At 38.6% G+C, this 18,112-nt stretch overlaps 1 protein-coding gene across 1 annotated transcript in view; it reads right to left on the bottom strand.

Moving 5' to 3' along the window:
- Positions 1–18,112, bottom strand: part of cacna1ab (calcium channel, voltage-dependent, P/Q type, alpha 1A subunit, b) — a 103,211-nt gene that overhangs the window by 66,251 nt on the left and 18,848 nt on the right. The window contains exons 3-13 of the mRNA XM_063475783.1: positions 8,859–8,950; positions 8,364–8,516; positions 7,754–7,941; positions 5,507–5,610; positions 5,266–5,381; positions 5,087–5,131; positions 4,719–4,811; positions 4,315–4,512; positions 1,801–1,913; positions 718–830; positions 32–163 (exon numbers count right to left, since the gene is read on the bottom strand). Of these exons, the coding sequence (XP_063331853.1) occupies positions 32–163; positions 718–830; positions 1,801–1,913; positions 4,315–4,512; positions 4,719–4,811; positions 5,087–5,131; positions 5,266–5,381; positions 5,507–5,610; positions 7,754–7,941; positions 8,364–8,516; positions 8,859–8,950 (1,347 nt within the window). The remainder of the gene's footprint in view (positions 1–31; positions 164–717; positions 831–1,800; positions 1,914–4,314; positions 4,513–4,718; positions 4,812–5,086; positions 5,132–5,265; positions 5,382–5,506; positions 5,611–7,753; positions 7,942–8,363; positions 8,517–8,858; positions 8,951–18,112) is intronic.

The raw sequence follows: 18,112 nt of genomic DNA, 5'->3' as shown, positions 1-18,112 counted from the left end.
AGCTTCTTTTTAAGTTAGTGGTGATACTGACTGTCCTCCAAACAGCTGCATCCCCAACAAGGCAAAGACCACGATGAAGAGGAAGAGGAGGAACAGCAAGCTGACGATGGACTTCATGGAGTTCAGCAGAGAAACCACCAGGTTTCGAAGGGGTGCCCAGTACCTGAGGAAAAGGAGGACATGTGCAAGAAGAAGGACACATGATGAGGATAAATGAGACAACAAAAAAAGTAAGCAATAGAAGAAAAGAGAGAGGAGGATAGGAAAGAGGGCAGTGATAAAGAAGAGGATCGAAACCATTTACGTAAACTCTGAGACTTAAGGGTCTCTGTTATAAAAGGAGATGGTGATTACATGAACTTCATATTCACTTAACTGAACAGGTACATGTTTTTAAGCTGAATTCAGCCTTTATTTTGTTAATTTGATATTTTAACATGAAATTGTGTCTGAGCTGTTTTGCTCCTTTTCATGTATACCCTCCTGTTTTTACCACCCCTGAGCTTCTCCAGATGTCGGTCAAAAGTAACTAACAGGTGTCCCACATAGAATGATGTGCACTAGTAAAACCATCCAACCCTCTTTCATTACAATCGTACCAGTACCATGAGCTCGGCCTCTTATCATGTGCTTCATTATCATCATCGTCTCATTTGTGTACTGATGGAAGAACATGCAAGTCTAAGAGAAGTCAGAGAAAGAGCGAGAGACACTTACTTTGTGACTTTAAAGATGCGGAGCAATCGCAGAGCTCGTAACACGCTGATCCCGAAGGATGTGCCTGGTTTTATGGTGGCCCACACAACCTCGAAGATACTGCCGACTATTACCTGCATGCACACACAATTCAATACAGTCAGCACCGCTGAGTTCAATCAGCAGCTATTAGAAGTTTACGTTTGTATTTATTTATCAAAAAAAATCTCTGAAGCCCCGAAAACAGAATTTTTCCTCTGCCAAGGCACAAGCTGACAGATTGAAAGTTAAAAAAACCCCATGAACTTGGAACCGTTGTTTATACCATAGACATTATTAGGATGCTGCTTAGTTATCCAAGAAGCTGAGGTAAATGCATATTTTTCTTTATTATTATTTTACTTTGAATTGTCGGGTCCTTTCCAGGGGACCACTGGTTTTGTCAGCAAACATTACTTTTATAAAGAAGAAGTCATAAGAAGAAGATTAGTCTAGTATTAGACTGTAGCTAAAAAGGAGTCATAGGTTATAACTTTAAAAGAAATTTGACCAGGCACATTTTGCACTTTTAGTTTTTGAATGATCACAAAACAGAGAAAACACCCATGTTTACTAATACCTATCACTAAACATTTAATCCCTGAGATGGCTTAATTTAAGAGAAAAAAGTGGAATTTCAACAGCACATTTCAGTTTTTTAACATGATAAAGGTTTAACACTTTAGATACAGTATGTATGTCTGTGAAGGTTCTCAATCATCCAGGTCATCATATTATCATCATCATTATAGGTCATTATCCTGTTTTAATAATAACAATAATGTTTTGGGGTGGGGTTTTTTTTTCAAAAAAACATGGATCCCCTGTAAAATAAATAAATAAATTGAAATTTCTCTGTGTTGGAGTTAGAGTCTTTGCTTCTGATCACATTTGCTGAGGAATTAATACACTGATAAGAAAAAACCCCAATAAAAACAAAACTTACTACAGAAGCAGACCAACACACTAATACATTCAGTGAGAGATTAAATGCAGTGTTGGATTTTATAATCAGTACATTTTTTTTTTTGCACTTAGTTTTAGTGTGTGAGTTTGTGCACTCACCACACAGTCGAAGCAGTTGAATGAGGAGTGGAAGTAGGGCTGGATGCCCAGACCGTACATCTTGATCAGCATCTCAGACATGAACAAACCGAGGAAGACAAACTCTGCATAGACTGGAGAGAGAACAAAGGAGAAAAGAATGATTTGGGGCACCAATGAAGCAAAGAGAAGGGATTTTGTTAGAAACAGAAGGCGAGGAATGTGCGTTAGAACAAGAGGGCGACATAAGGATGTGGAGAAAGGAAGGCGAAAACGAAAGAAAGTGAGGCCACGGAGAGAAAAACCTAATGAGATAAAAAAGACAAAAATCAAAATCAGGTAAAAAGATGTAGAAGGTAGTAGTGAAAACAAGATGGGAGGATGACAGAGTGAGAGAAAGACTCAGTTGAGTGAATGATAATAGAGGTGCAAGCCACTAGCAAGTGTTGTATGAGATTGTGGTGATGAAGGGACTTCATCAGCAACTACAACTTTGTATGCTAATGCAGCTGGACACCAGCCAGGGACAACAAGCTGACTCCATCACGGCCTGTGTGTACACATGTATAAGTAAGTATTTATGTGTGTGGTCACATCAGCAGCAGCAAGCCAGCAACTAAAACTAAAGAGTTACACAACGTGTGTCAAGTGGAACTCAGCAAACAAAACTCTTCTGAGCATGATAGTGCAGATCAAGGATACGTGTAACTACAGAATGGGGATAACGCTTGAGAAATAGAGAACATACTCTGTTTCTGCTGTTTGGTGTAGTTAAATTTGTAAAGGCTTGTTTGCATGTGTAGGAGGAAACGGTAGATCTGAAGTGTAAAAAAGATGACTCAGGTTGGGACGAGGTGAGAGTGGGCAGCGGTGGAGATTAAACTGGAAACAGTGAAGCACATCACACGTAGTGTCAGATGTTTGCCTTAGTGTTGCATTTTGCATCCTGTACTCTTATTTGCATGTAGTCCACCAACGGTCCCTGCACATGGTGTACTGTTAATGCACATCAGTGCCAAACAGACATTCCTGTGACCCAAATAAAACATGCAGCATTAGTATATAAAGTAGTATATAAATACTGAAGTAATCACTAGTTTTAATTTCTCCTGTTTTTAATCGTAATAATTCTTAATCATTAGCATTTAACATGCTGCTCACACAATAACACATGATAAAGAGCTGGGGTAGTATTTTCTTTTTAAGTTACATGACTCACAGCATAAAGGCATTTAACATATGAAAAAATAGAGTACATTCTATATTGTTCGCCATCCCGGCTGTAGTTTTGTAGTTTTGAGCCACCTTTTGTTTGTATTTTACTAGGGAAATGGGAAATATGTGCAGTAATTTATTGAAGCATATGCAAACATAAACCTGGGTATATAAACCAAAAACAGACTTGAGCTTGAAAGTCAACACCTGACCTCCTCTGAACATACTGATCGTGATTTCAGCTAAAGATTTTGATTCATCACTCTGTGAGAACTGTTGGCCCTGATATTCAATGCAGTTCTTGTGTAATTAGGTTTACCTAATTATTATTATTCAGTTCCAATGTACAGCGTTTTGCGTCAGCTGTGGTTGTTTTAAAGTGCTTTATAAATAAAGATGACAACGATGATGATACCTGAGCCTTCTCTTCCCGTTTCTCTTCCTTAAGAAAGGCTTCTTGATGGACAGCCTTCCACTGAGACCATTTCTGATTACGCTTCCTCAAACAATGGATGGATCAACTTAAGGGCATCTCTTAGGTCCTGTGTCAAGTCTTTGCTGGACTTTTGCCACAACTTTCAGATACTATTCATTTACCATAGATGAGTTTTGTTTTTACTTCAAGCACTTCTACTTTCATCCGATTTCCTCAAATTTTTCAAGGACACTGCACACCATGCCGAGATACCCCAAGTTGTAAACTAATAGCTCGTTGGGAATCACCTTGTTGATACAAAAATACTATTTTATGTACAAAAATACTACTTTATGCCTGTTAAACTTTGTTATCTTTGACATTTTTTCATATATTAAAGAAATTGGAACAAATTATGTATTTTTGCGACAGGCTGCTAGTAAAAACGTGCTTTCAGATACAATTTAAAATTAGCTCTTTGCTAAGGTATGTGTTATTTGAAAACACAACATTGGATTATTTGACTTAGGTGCTCAACAAACAGAAAAACATGAAAATGGTCACTTAAAAAACACTATACTGAAAACAAAGAGAAAAAGCAGCCAATGTCCAAAGAAAAACATTGAATTATTTCTCAAGAGCACTTTAAAAAATAATCAGAAAATCTGGCTCTAGCAAAATATAAAGGCAAACTGAACTAGTGAGGGAAATTCCTGTGTTAATTTATTAAAATGCTAGCAGTAATTAGCAGCCACCTGTGTGTGTGTGATGTGTATATAGAATCCATGAATGTACCTTTATACAGAGGGCATCTAGTATCAAAACTTAAAAATTGGGGTCCACAAACAAGTATTTGTCATCACAGTGCATCCATCTTTTCTGTACAGTCTCTGGCTTTTACTCACAGAGAAAGTCAGTGAGCATCTCAGGCTGGTCGTAGTGCACCACGGCCACACAGATGGTGTTGAGGCCCACCAGAAAGAGCACTATCCAGTAGAAAGCCTGCGTCTTCACTATCTTACGGATGAAGAATCGCATCCGTCGCTCTTTCTTGCTGTAATTGGAGCCATCCTTACCGCTCTTTATGCTGGAACGTGCAAAACCTAAGAAGAAGAAGGAGAAAACGGGGACGAAGGAGATATAAGGGAGACATAAGAGTCTATATTTAAGATTTAACAGATTTATATCTCCAGTTCAGTTTCCTCTATCTTTACAATGATAAAGATAGTGTAGAATTCAAAACACGACTCTGTTCTTGGTCCTTATTCGTCCTTTGCGTGCCACCTCTTCATCCCTGTGTTTGTCTTACCTACTGCATCTCCAATGTTGTCCTCTCCTTCCTCAGGGTTCAGCAGCTCTGTCTTGTTGTTTTTGGTTTTGATGGTTGGCCTACGCCTCGAACCTAGAGAGAGAGAAACGAATTGTCTCGTCTTCAATCTGTCTCTCAGATGTCACTCTCTCACCCTTCCCACAGAATCTGTCACTTGCTGCTGTACCGCGCTAAATCCCACATTTATTTGCACATTTAAATGAGCAGCTCTAAAAACCGCTAAAGCATTTAAGATAAAAAAAAATTGTACTAGACTTTTATTTGATGTACCTTTATTTATACTCTATGGGCAGTGCCTTTCTCATTGTCATATAAAAACATTAACACAACAAATGAAGTTTAGTTACCATCAAAGTTCCCTGTAGCATCTTCCTCAGCCAGAATCACCTCCTCTGTAGAATTCAATGAAATGACATTTTCGAGCATTATATCAGGATTTGGTTGTGTGTGTGTGTTTTTTTTAATTCTCTAGAAGGAGCTTGAGCAGCATGTGTCAGCATTGTGGTGAATGCGAGTGCGCACTGACCTGCTTTACAGATCCACTCAAGGTATCCGTTGAGCTCCCTCTCAATCTGCTGCTGTCTCCTTAGCTTGAGGAACTCGCTCCTGTTCTCCACTCGCTCCCTCTCTTTGGCAAATTCACTGTGGGAACATTTGTCATTTATTTTTTTTACTATTCATGGAACGAAAGTGCAAAACATAAATTATTGTGGGAAAAACAAAAACAAAGCTCAATTGTTTTTGTAAGACAAATGGCAGGCTTTTACCCTGAGAGTACACCCAGCACCAGGTTGAGCATGAAGAAGGAGCCGATGATGATGAGGGGGACGTAGTACATCCAATTAAAGTAACTGCCACTTACATCGTTACTCTGCAAGAAACACACGGCCACACATCGGTCATGCACTGTTGGTTTTTAAACTTTCCTTTGCTTTTCTTCTGCAGAGAATGTCAACTATGTTTGTTCTAATAAGCCTTTCAACACTTTAGTCACTCTAGCACACAACTGTCAGATTTGATTCCTTTGTTCATTTTTGTGGAATGCTTCGGAGAGATGAAATCAAGGTTAACATGTACCAGAATGATGAGAAGAGAGAAGAAAAAGTGCACCACATCATCTGTCAAACATGGTGGCGTGGGCATTTATGTAACCACAACGCCAGTGTGACTGCTCATACAAGTAGCACATGAATTTTGAAATATTGGAGGCTAAACTCTTTGCTTAAACTCAGTCAGATGCTGCAAAACACACAGATGGATAATGACCACTTCTAAACCAACGCTAAAGCTTCTCAAGGCAAAGAAAGGGGTATTCTTCAGTAGTTAAATCACTGATCTGACCCCAATCTGATCTAATAGATTAGATGTATCTCATAGATAGAATCTAACAGAGCAGTCATTCCAAAAGTCAAGAGTGCTGTGGCCCACTTAAAACATCCCACTCAGAAAATCCCACCCAATCTTCACTCTAATCAAAATACAAGAAGAAGTGATGCACTTCCTTAAAATTTTATTCAAGAAACCTAAACAACACAGGCTGTTGTCTATAAATTGCTAATGCAACCCAGTCATATACAAAGTGTTATTACCAGAACTTTGATGCAAGAACAGTAAATGTAGGTCAAAGTAATATCTCAAACTAACCCCCTCCTATTACCAGCTATAATTCACTTTTCATATAAATGAATAAATTCATACAGAAAAATTGCACCTGAACTACCTTCAATGCTCAACACCACAGTTTGGGCATCACTGCAACAATGTATGCTTTTCAGTTACTAAAGTTAAAACTGAAGGCAGCGAGAGCCACAAACAAGCAGCAATTGAAAGTAAAGTGGAAACGATTGTCCTCCGAGTATTATAAACTATTCTAATATTTTAAAAATGTTTGTTTGTCCCATTACTTTTGAACCTCTGAAAACAGAGGACTGTATAGAAAATGTCTTTACACGTAAAGAGTAAATTTTATTTTCATTTTTTTTCTAAAATGAAAGCCAACACTTTACTCACATGCTGACTGTTTAATTTAAAATCCACTGTGGGTGGTGTACGGAGGCAAAACTACAAAACATTTAGAAAGTATGTTCAAAGGTTTTTGGGTCTCCCTGTAATCCTCAGACACTGTGTGACTTACTTCTTTCACTCAACTGACAATAACATGAAACCAGTTGCTGGAGGATATCGTATTTCTTTTTGATAAACAATGAGCTAATAAACTATAATCCACTGTTGGAGAGCTGCATCTATGCACTGGATTTTGTACTGCTGCTACAATGCTCAGTCCATCCTCTATTAAATTTTCATTGGTTTCCTCCCAACTGCTCATGAGAGAGTGGAAGTCAGCCTCCATCCATCAGAAAAGATGTTAAATATAGAGCAAGACGGACCAGAATAGTGAGCGGAGGAGAAGAAAAAGAGAGCAGCTCCAAAAGCAGGAAAAGGACAGATGATGGATAAAGGAAGTCAAAGAGATAATGACAGAGTATACGGGATATGTCTTTTGGGCAAATAAATGGCAAAAGATCTTTAAATACTTTACGCTTCATTTAGATAAATGTAGCAAGTCCAGTGTGCTTAAATACAAAAAAGAGTAAAAATCACTTTACTGCTTTCACCAAATTTAAACCTCAAACTGCAGTTCCTTGAATGACCAGAGGCTTAAAAGTGAGTCAGTCTCTATCGGCTTCTATGTTAATACTTTGGAGCCTTTTTAATGCATTTATCTGACAAATAACATGGTTTAGTCAAAGGTCAAATTTCAGCAAATTTTCATTATGCCTAGAGGATTTTATTTATGGTATCACTAATTAGTAAATATTAGTGTTGGTGCAATGCACTGACGCAATCTATGTACTAGTGCAATATGCGGTTGAAGTGGTGATGCACTCAAAACTGTAGAGCACAAGCCAATGGGTACAGGTAACTGCTTTCCACAGTGAAAGCATGATGGTGCTCCCCAATCGCCTGATGCTCAGTTAAAAGAAAAAGGGTCTCGGGTGGCTAGTCAGACATACGTGGTACAGCATGTTTGTCCATCCCTCCATGGTGATGCACTGGAAGACGGTGAGCACGGCGAACAGAATATTGTCGAACTGGGTGATCCCGTAGTTGGGTCCAATCCACTCTTCCCCACAGTGCGTGCCATTGGCGCACAGCCGGGATGGCGATGCAGTACCACACGGCCTGTCATCTGCAGTCTCATCTGATCACAGAGAGAAAGATACAGCTTCACTATAAAATAACTAAATAACCTCATTTTGGGTGTCAGAAAGAAAAAAAATGTAGTGACTGGCTGTGTTCATCTGTTCAAGAGGCTAACAAATTCTGACAAAGTAACACACTTTTTTCAGTGAGTTACACATACACACACTCATGTATTTTGAGTCTATGAACCCGGTCCTGTCCTATTCAAGTATTAAAATAAGCCACAAGGATAGCATACAGCAAAATACCAGGACACAAAAAACCAAAGCCTCCATCATTCATTTTATTATTTATTTGTTATTTTCCTAATGAACAGAAGCCCTATGGTACACCTGAAATGGGATGGGGCCACCACCCTTTCTGTTGGAACAAATCACAAAGGCTCACCCCACATTGTTTTTTTTACCACTTTCTACTTACTTGTAACATCATCATAGCAAGTCTTGTGGAACTGTCCCATGTAAAACTCCAGGCCAATGATGGCAAACATGAGGATGGCCACAAATAAGAGGAGACCAATCTGCAGCAGGGGGATCATAGCCTTCATAATGGACTTGAGCACCACCTGCAGGCCTGGAGGATTCAGTGCAAGACAAGCAAATAAATAATAGACATGGAATAGCTTGGGTGCTTTTTAGAACAAATCAAAAATATAGTAGACAGTATGCTACTAAGTGATAAATGTAAGGTCGATGTTGTTAAATGTCAGTCAGTAAATTAAGAGCAGTGAGGTTAGCTTGTCTAGTAGCTCCTCAATTGGCAACCACTTGGTAATGTCAAAGAATATACAGAATATCAAAAAAAATTGCAACTTGCAGTAAAATTCAGATTTGTTCAGATTTTATTCATTGGACTTGAATGTGACATGGTTTGTATGGAAGGATCTGAAATTAGCATAGAAACAAAAACACTTACTTGGAATTCCAGACACCAGTTTTAAGGGTCGCAGCACCCTGACAGCTCGCAGTGTCCTCAGGTCAAACGTAGACCCCACTGACGACAAAATACTACAGAGAAAGAAACAAAATACATGAGATCGTCTCTGAAAGCAGTCAACACTATCATTTACACTCTCACCACTTTATTAGGTACACCTAGCTTAAACCAGTTCTGCTCAAGGCAGCTGTCCTTCAATGAATCCTCTCTTTGTGCAGGTCTCAAAACCAATTTTGCATTCTGAATATTCACAGAGGTGTTGATTCAGCTTTGTAGTGAAATTTAAAGATGCAGTTACGATGTGTTGTTGTGCTCTGTTGTGCTATACTGACAAGGTACTTCAACTATTTTACCCATCAATGCTAGGCTAAGGGCTAAATAACAGAAAACATCTCAGTTGAAAGCGAAAATAACGATCAGAAAACATAAGGACAACTATATGTTCACCTTAAACCAATATCTATGTGTGTGATGTGTTACTTCAGTAACAATATGTTTGCTGTTGGAAACTGCTGACACATTCTGTATCTGTTCTGACTGCTCTGTGTGTCTTTAATGTGTAGGTGTGTGTGTGTGAGTGAGAGAGCGAGCTCTGGCACAAAGTCAGCTGGAGATGGAGCATGGAATTTTCCAACCTGTCTTGAACGTAGGCGGAAGGCAGGGTAGGTCCTATAGGAGGGGGAGGGAGGAAGTGTGGGGGTGTAGACAGGGGATGTACTGAGGAAGAGGAGTGAGATAGAGGGAAGGAGCGCACTGCATAGGCAGACATCTGATGCTAAAAAGTTTCACTTTCTTCTTTAAAGCTCAGTTAGTTCAAACAAGGATACTTTGAAGTGATTTGCTTACTGTAACTGTCCACACATTAGCTACCAATGACAAGAAAGAGAAGCCCAGCTGTCACACAGCCTCAGCATCATTCTCATTCACTAGCTGGCATTTTTGTGCATTTGTATGACTATCCTTTGACCACTGAAAAAAACCTCATAATTCATATCTGGACTCATTTATTAGCCGCTTTCTCATAAGTCAGCTTTTACATGGCCCGTAGTTGTAAGCAAGCTTTCCTATAGCACCATAATACATGACACTGTGGACCGGATTTGCTAACACAAACTGTGGTTGGTGGGTTTGGTGGTTCTGACCCTCTTGTATTTGTCACAAACTGATTCACTAATGTTTCCATTATTTCATATATGGGCCATGATTTCACAGCCTGTGCAAAGACATTCAGAATGAAATCACAGAAGAAAAGAGAGAACAGGGGGATCATGATGATGAAATCGGACCTTATCCTGAAAATAATCAGGCCATACATGAACATCAGCACGTGAATTCCTAATAGCGGCCTATTTTTCATTTAATCATCTGATCAATGCATATACATTAATAACTTTACATTTTTAAAGATTACATTTAAAGGAAACTGTTATAATTTCAGGACCATGGACAGCTCATACGGTTTTCACTGTGATCTCACGAGCTGTGCTCTAATACATTGCTGTTTGTAGTGGTTGACCTACACAAACTCAAAACATGAGATATAGATCACAGATACAAAAAAACCTGCATATTTTTTAAATTTAATTTACTTTATTTTTTTCCTAAACAAATCCACCATAGTAAAGTTGTGGTGGTAGTGTTAACACAACCAGTCTGAGAGTATAGAAATGAACCTTTGTCAGTCAGACATTTACGGTTTGTTCTGAAGATGGACGAGATGTAAGTTGTCTTAATACAAGAACACAGCGTGATGTCAAAATATTGTAGCACAGTTTACAGTCCTACTTTGGGCACCTGTCAGTTACTGAACCCTGTTTCTATTTTTATGACTCTGTCTGCCACACTGCCCACGTTTAGCATACACATTTATATGGTTTTCTGATTACAATTAATGAGCCGTGCCTGTCCTGTTAGTAAATGACTTGCAGCTGAATATCATCTCTCAATTTGCCTACTTGTGCTTAACTGCACGACTCTTGGAAGACTATGCATGCCATGTTGAAATGAACAGATTGTGCCTATCATTAGAACAGCACAACTTTTGCAAATCACACGCAAACCTAACCCCACCTATCAGTACTATGTGGAAATGGGGGCCTTACATGCTATTTTGTCCCATCTTTATGTGCCTGATAAATGTATGCCCTAAATTAGAAAAAAAAAAGCAGTATTGTATTTTTTTTAACCATGTGTGAGAAAGGCATGAGATTTAACAATAGGAGTAGCATTTAGCAGTCAGTCGTACCACCCTTTCTAAGAAACAGGAAGTAGACTGAAACAATGACAAAAGGGCTGCACAAATCAAATCTAAAACTTGTTAAATGTTGGCATCTGCCACCCTGCCATCCATCCATCCATTGCTTTTCCTGTTCCAGCCACTACCTTCTTCATCTCACTCCCTCCTCCGCTTCTCCACAGGTTGGTTGCTAATTCCAGTAAGAGGTCATTTATTAACAGACACAGGAACAGCAGCCAATCCCCTCATTCTCTCAATGGCTTTTTAACTGCCACAGCTAAAGGCAATGCTGCAGATTTGAAAATACCTGACCTCAGCAAAATAAGCAAACGGCTTCAGTCTTCAATCACCGCATTCATGACAGCACTCAGGACATGAAGCAAGTGAAACAGCATGACGTTTACCGGTGGCTTGAGCTGATGTTTAACTACAGGTGATCAGAACAATTGCTTTAGGAATGTGCACACGCTTCATGGCTGCTGCTAGTGGCGGTTTAATCAGTTAACATCTACTTTTAAAGCATACTTAAACATTATCAAGGAGTTTCATGGACAAAACAGATTTTGTCAAAAATAAATGAACAAATGTTCTCGATGAGAACATCACGAGGAGGTTCTAGTGAAAACGAACAGCTCAGAGCAGCTCGTTTAAGGGAGTCTAGACTGAGATAGTTAGGTAGTTTAATTGTAGGACTGTGAACTGTTCAGTAACCTAAATGAATTTAAACCAGATCATTTTAATCAGTGTAACTGAACTTCCGTTATCCCTTTTTTCTGCCTTGCTTAATTCATTTTTCTCATACACTTTCCCACAGCATGATATTATATAACACTGTAAACCTGACATACACCACATCCACTGAATAGGTTTGTTGGAAGCTCTGTTTTTCATGATTTAATCTATTGTGGATGACTTTCTGTTGGTTTTATGATCATATAGTTTTCTTTTTGGCCTGCACAAACTACTTACTCACTTGGAGCATTAAAGCTTAGGGGACATTTTTCTGGGCAGTTGGGTTTATGCCTGGATAAACAAATGGATGAGGTAAGAGAACAAAGGGTCTGTTTTGATATCATTAATCTGACTTTTCTGCTGTTCCGTCTCTCTGTGTCTGTCATTTATTGCCTTGCCTTTCACCCTCTGTTTATTTTTGTCCCACTTTTTTTCTCCTGTGACAATCAATTTAAGGTGAATCTAGAGCTCCAAAATTCATTCATGTGAGACGGCATCTACTGCTTTTGAAGACAATTCAAACACTGAGGATGCAGTCGCCACTGTCAAAGGATGAACCTGCCCACAGTGTATTGATGTGGCCAGTAGAGGGAGCAGAGAGTATGCTGCTGGTTGTGATGGTGATGGATAGATGAAGTGGAAAGCGAAGTGCATGGAAGATTGCGAGAAGACAGAGGAACAGCTATGGGTGACAAATCCCTAAGAGTTAAGTTGAAGGAGAGGAGGAAAACGTGAGGATCAGAAGGCTGTGTAATCATTTATGATTTCTCATGTTATACACGACCATTATGATCTTTTTAATTAGTATCACAACTTTTGCTTAAATCTTTCATGAAAAAAGTCACCAGTTAAACAAAGCTTTGATGCCACAATATTAATTTACGATTGAAAATCTGAATATTTTAATAGTCAAGACAGTTATTAAAATCTTTAGTAGGTGAATGCAAAGATAGGACTAAAACCCAAAAAATTTTGAAGAAAAAGTTACATCCAATACTCAAAATAATAAAAGAATAGCACCTGAATGGACCACCAACAGTAGGGTCCATTGCATATACCTAAACTAGGTTGGCGTCTTTGACGTTAGATTTATTCTTTAGTCAAGATTGGGATTAAAACGTGATTTAACTAGTTCCTCAGTGAAGCCTGTGGCACGTTGGCATTTTGGTATTGTTTGCTAATGCTAACTGATATATTTCTGTCTCTGAATTTGTTTAAATGCTAATAACCATACACAATTAGTATGTTTTCTCAGACATGGATTACACTTAGTAGCATACAAAAAGAAAAAAAAAAAGCTCTCCACTAAAAAAAAGAAAAAGAAAAAAAGGTCATGGCCCTTAATTAGGCTTAAAGAAACAAGCTCTATATCTCTATTGCCCTAAAATCCAAATTAATTCAAATAAACTGGGAATATAGGCTACAAACACAGGGTATTACAAGGGAGATTTATCTTAAACTAGACGCTCCCTAATGAAATACAGACTGGGAAGAGGGAGACGAGGTATCCCTTAAGAGAGAGTAAGTGTGAGATAGAGTGAGCGGATTGAAAAAGAGTGATAGTCCTGTGCGTCAAAAGTGTGAGATTCAGCAGTAGAGACAAGCAGAGAGTCAATGAACCCCCAAAGAGAGAGCTGAAGAGACTCCAGAGGGAAAGACAGGGAGTGTTTCAGCTGCAGAGGGAGGAGGTGTTTGGACAGTGATGACAGAGGATCTCACTGCTGGGAAACACCTAGCTATCAACCTGCAAAGATGCACACTGCACTCACACATGCATACACACACACATATATACAATTACATATGCTAACAGTGTGTTAGCTTTACCTAAGTTCACCTGAACTCTATTGTCTTGTACAATATATGATAGAAATGATAGGACGTAAAAAAACACAATACATCTGTGTAACAGATGCAAATGAATGAAGTGTTAAACAATGGCCTAGGTCCAAACATTAGTCAGATCTTTGGACAGGTTTAACAATTTGCCTGTTTTAATTGTAATCAGATTAATCACTATCTGCTAGCCTTCACCTTATTTAACTCAAATCGCTGAATTAGACCTCTCATTCATGTTTTTATTGTTAATGTCGCCTGTGTATTGTTATTTCTATCAAGTCTGTGCTTTAGTTTAATAATTAAAAAATCATTTAAAAGTATTTTAGTAATCATTTACGTAGCACTGATTCTATGCAGTGCACCTACAGAATCTAAAGATGCACCTAACCAAGCTCTACGGTCACGTGATAACTTACCACTCCACCCTTTTATCTAAATATCCTCACCTTTAGCTTAAAAAACACCCTGTAGGGTGCTTAAATTGAGCTTTCAAAATAGGCCTTTTCAAATGAACAGTAGCTACACGCACCTTTCATAAAAGGTGGACGCAAATATGATAAACACTAAACGTCACGAGTATCCCTTCCAGCGTTTAGTCATTATTTTGATGGCAGCAGGTTTACAGAATAACTGGAATGTCCTGTATAAGTATTGTAAGCCTGGTGTGCTGTTGTTTCAACATTATTTTAATCATGTAATTATAACTTGTTTTTGCATGTTAAAGATTGAATTCATATCCCCAAATTTCTTTACAATTCACTGGCACTGTTCAGAGAATAACATGCGAACTAGCCTAAGTATCAAAGTATCAAATCAAGGTCCAAGACCTGCTGCAACATGAGGCTTCTGTTTGCTGCTGTCCCGCAGAGGAACAGCGCTTTGATGATGATGATTGATGGCACTGATTAAGATCTCAGAGGTCACTCGCCACCTTCACTCTGCTCGGTCTATCCCTGTTCATGGCATTGCCATGGCAACTGGCAATTCCTCTCTTCGCTTAGTCTCCACAGTTACCGACCTGCTCTCATTCATAAGCGTTGCCAGGGAAACGCAGCCCATGCTCATTGATGGAATCTTGGCATTGCCGCAGAAACGGGGATGGGAAGTGGGTCTCCCAGCGATTGATTTTCCAACCCCTCCAAACACCCGCATCTCCCACCCACATACACTTACACACATAATCCTCACCTACCCTGCTGCCCCTGCAGCTCCCCCGTTCTAACCGCAGATCCTGAGCCTGCTGACAGGAACACAGCACACAATACAAGAGCAGCTTCTTTGCATGCAGACTGATGCTTACCGGCGCATTGTTTTACTGCATGGAAACATAGACACACATATCAGACACGTGTGTGTGCATACACAATGCATGATCAGATGACAGTGATGAATGAAGCCCAGGTAGAACGGATGATCCACTTTCTCTGCTTCTGGTTTATTCTGAAATTGCTGTATTGTACAAACATCAGACATCCCACACACGCACACATAACATAGATGTTATTATTTATGCAAATGAAAACCAGCTAAGCCTCTTTGTAGACTTGGATCTTGATTTCACTAATTGGTCTTCCTGTCAACAGTTCTTAACCTTTTTGTTAGACACAGCTAAGAAGCAACTATTATTTCCGTGAGATAAAATAGAAAAGATTATCCATACATCCATTACTTCTGATATTTTGTGCAATACCCGTATTTTAGAATTTCTAATGGTTACTTATAGGTCTTGCAGTTGATTTAAAGCCTTTGCTAATTACCTTGGAGGTGTACCAGTCTTGGCCAGAACTGGCAAAACCCCAAGCTGCAGTTTGGGCACAGGACTTTCTGTGAGGTTTTTACAAAAGACATCTAATTACCAAACTTTAAAAAATAAGACCTTAGTTGTACTTATACAGAGGTTCTCTGTGTGGTTTCTACTGTTTTAATTGGATCCACCCTCTTAAGAATTTAGCTAGGCAAGTAGTTAGCTAGCAAATGGGGCGTGATAACCTAAAGTGGTAGTTGCCATATCAACAGTCTAGTATGTGTGTCCCTGTGTTTACTTCTCGATTGGGCTGAGATATAACTGTAAGTTGCACACATAAAATAATGTGATTCACATTAAAATTAAGCTACTGTAACACGGACATGCCAAAAACTTCAGTTCCTTTAATGGCTACTTGAGGCTGGTTCCAAAAGTGACCTGCCACAGCCTGCCATGCCAAACTTTGCATCAGTACAAAGCAGTACCTGATTAGCTGAGTTCTACAGAATGAAATCATACAGTAATTAAAAAAGATGAATATGATAAGTTATTACAATAACAACCAAGCTTATTTTAACTGAATAATTAAAAAATGATCCTAACTTGTCTGCCATTTTGGACCAGTGGAAGTTTAGGATCAAAAGTCATAGAGGCAGAGACGAGTTGGCAACCAGTTTGTAACCAACGGTCGCAGGTTAAAAAAACAAAAAACATTAAAAAACATCCTTGCAATTGATTAGTCCATTAGCCAGTTGCCCCAGTCACTCATTCTATTAAGTGTTCATTGGTGGTGACTTGCGTGGACTTGGTGAAGCCAAGTATCCCAGAATGCATTTCATCCGAAACTCAAAAGAAGAAATAATGGAAGAGAGCAGCTAAAACTGTAAGTAAAGTTTTAAATATTACTGTTTCTGTGACACAAAAATATATATTTTAAATATTTTCAGGGAAGAATGTAGATGTGTAAACTTCAAATATCTGCTCGATTTATTGCCTATTTGTGAAAGTGCTCCGAGGTTTCCAGAGATGATGGGGAGGTTAAGGCTCATCGTTTTCAAAAACCTCGTGTGTTTTTGCCACTCAGTAGAGATTAAACACGAAATATGATTTATAAAGATAATTTCTAACGGTTTGTTTGGCTTATTTTAGTGTTTTATTTGTTCCTGAGCAAATCAGTTAGGCTGAGGTTAAAGTTAAGTTTCATAACTGCATTGTTTTATTTAACTTTAATGTCTCACTGGAGAGCTGTCAGTATATTTGGAATTGAATGTCTCACTTAATTCCCTGATGTACAAATGTGCTGTTCTTATTTTAATGGCTTATTCTGAATCAAATCTAACATTAAAGATATTTTAATCCAAAAGGAAAGAGCAGAAACATCTGGAGCAGCATGTTGATACGTGGACATCCTGAAGACTGCTCCAGAAATGATTAACTTGTGTTTTTAACATTTATTCGTTTTTTTTCCCAAACACCAGCTGTCTACTGTTTTGGGTGTCAACTAAAATAAAAATAAAAGCATTCTAACATCAGACCTGATTTTTTTTTTTATCCAATAAGCAGCTTGAGTCCAGACTGCCATGTGAAATACGAACTACCAAGAATGCAAGTGCAGACTTGAGTATTGAGAAATGTCAATAGTGAAGCTGAAAAGTGCAACACAAACTGGAAATGGAGACTGCCTTCAAAATAAAGGTTGTGCCTTCTGAAATGTGTTGACCACACTGCACAGTTTTACTGAATGTTAAATGAATGTTTGCACATCACATGCTGCTGTATACTGCTCATACAGTTATCTGTATGTAGAAGCATACAATGTTAAATGTTATCAGCGTATACACAACATGGTCTGTGTGCAAAAGCACGTGTGCTGCGTGTTTAAACACACACAGACAACATGAAAGAGCCTTGGACAGGTTCCAGCCAGTCACACGTGCATTAGCTGTGCATGTGTATGTCTATGTAACTGAATTGCACATAGCCCATGTGTGCCTTGTGTGGAAATAGTGTAGGAGTGCCATGTGTCATCACAGTGTGAACTCCTGTCCCCTTAGTGTCTCCCACTGAGCCCTCAACCATTAAACCCTCCACACATATGCACACATGTAGTGGACAATATACACATATACATATTTAAGGGATGTGTTTGAACCTAATGTAACAGATATTCAAATTGCATCATGTGTCTTATAAATCCAATAAATGCTGCTTTCATTGATACTAATCTAAACTTAGATACAGCACAGCGCTAATCCTTTGTTTTTCTTTTAAAAGCTTTTCTAATGTATTTAGTAGTAAAGAAAGATTCTTTAAAAAGGCAACATGTCAGAGAGTTTTCCTCAGTTCTTCTGTGAATTAAAGCCATCTTAGTTGTTTCAATGACTTCATGTAAACCCAGAATGATTCAATGTTTTCGGCTGAAGTGATTGGTGGTGCTGTCATGATCATCATGATTCCTACCTAACGGGATTATGATAGCATGAAGCCAAACATCTTAACTATCCTAAAGTTTTTGCACAGTACTGTATGTGGGCCAAATGCATTATTACAAATAATACATTTCCTCAGTCTACTTTTAGGGACAAACAATAACTTGTGCTCTGGTTGTTCCTAATTAATTAGTTTTCTGCAATTACTTTATGTTTAGAAGCTAGAAATGTGGCCTCATTTTTAGGAAAATAC

This window comes from Pelmatolapia mariae, linkage group LG6 (genome assembly GCF_036321145.2).
Source record: "Pelmatolapia mariae isolate MD_Pm_ZW linkage group LG6, Pm_UMD_F_2, whole genome shotgun sequence".
In the NCBI taxonomy this organism is placed as follows: Eukaryota; Metazoa; Chordata; class Actinopteri; order Cichliformes; family Cichlidae; genus Pelmatolapia; species Pelmatolapia mariae.
Note: the sequence above shows the minus strand (reverse complement) of the source record. Positions and strands in the feature narration are given on the sequence as shown.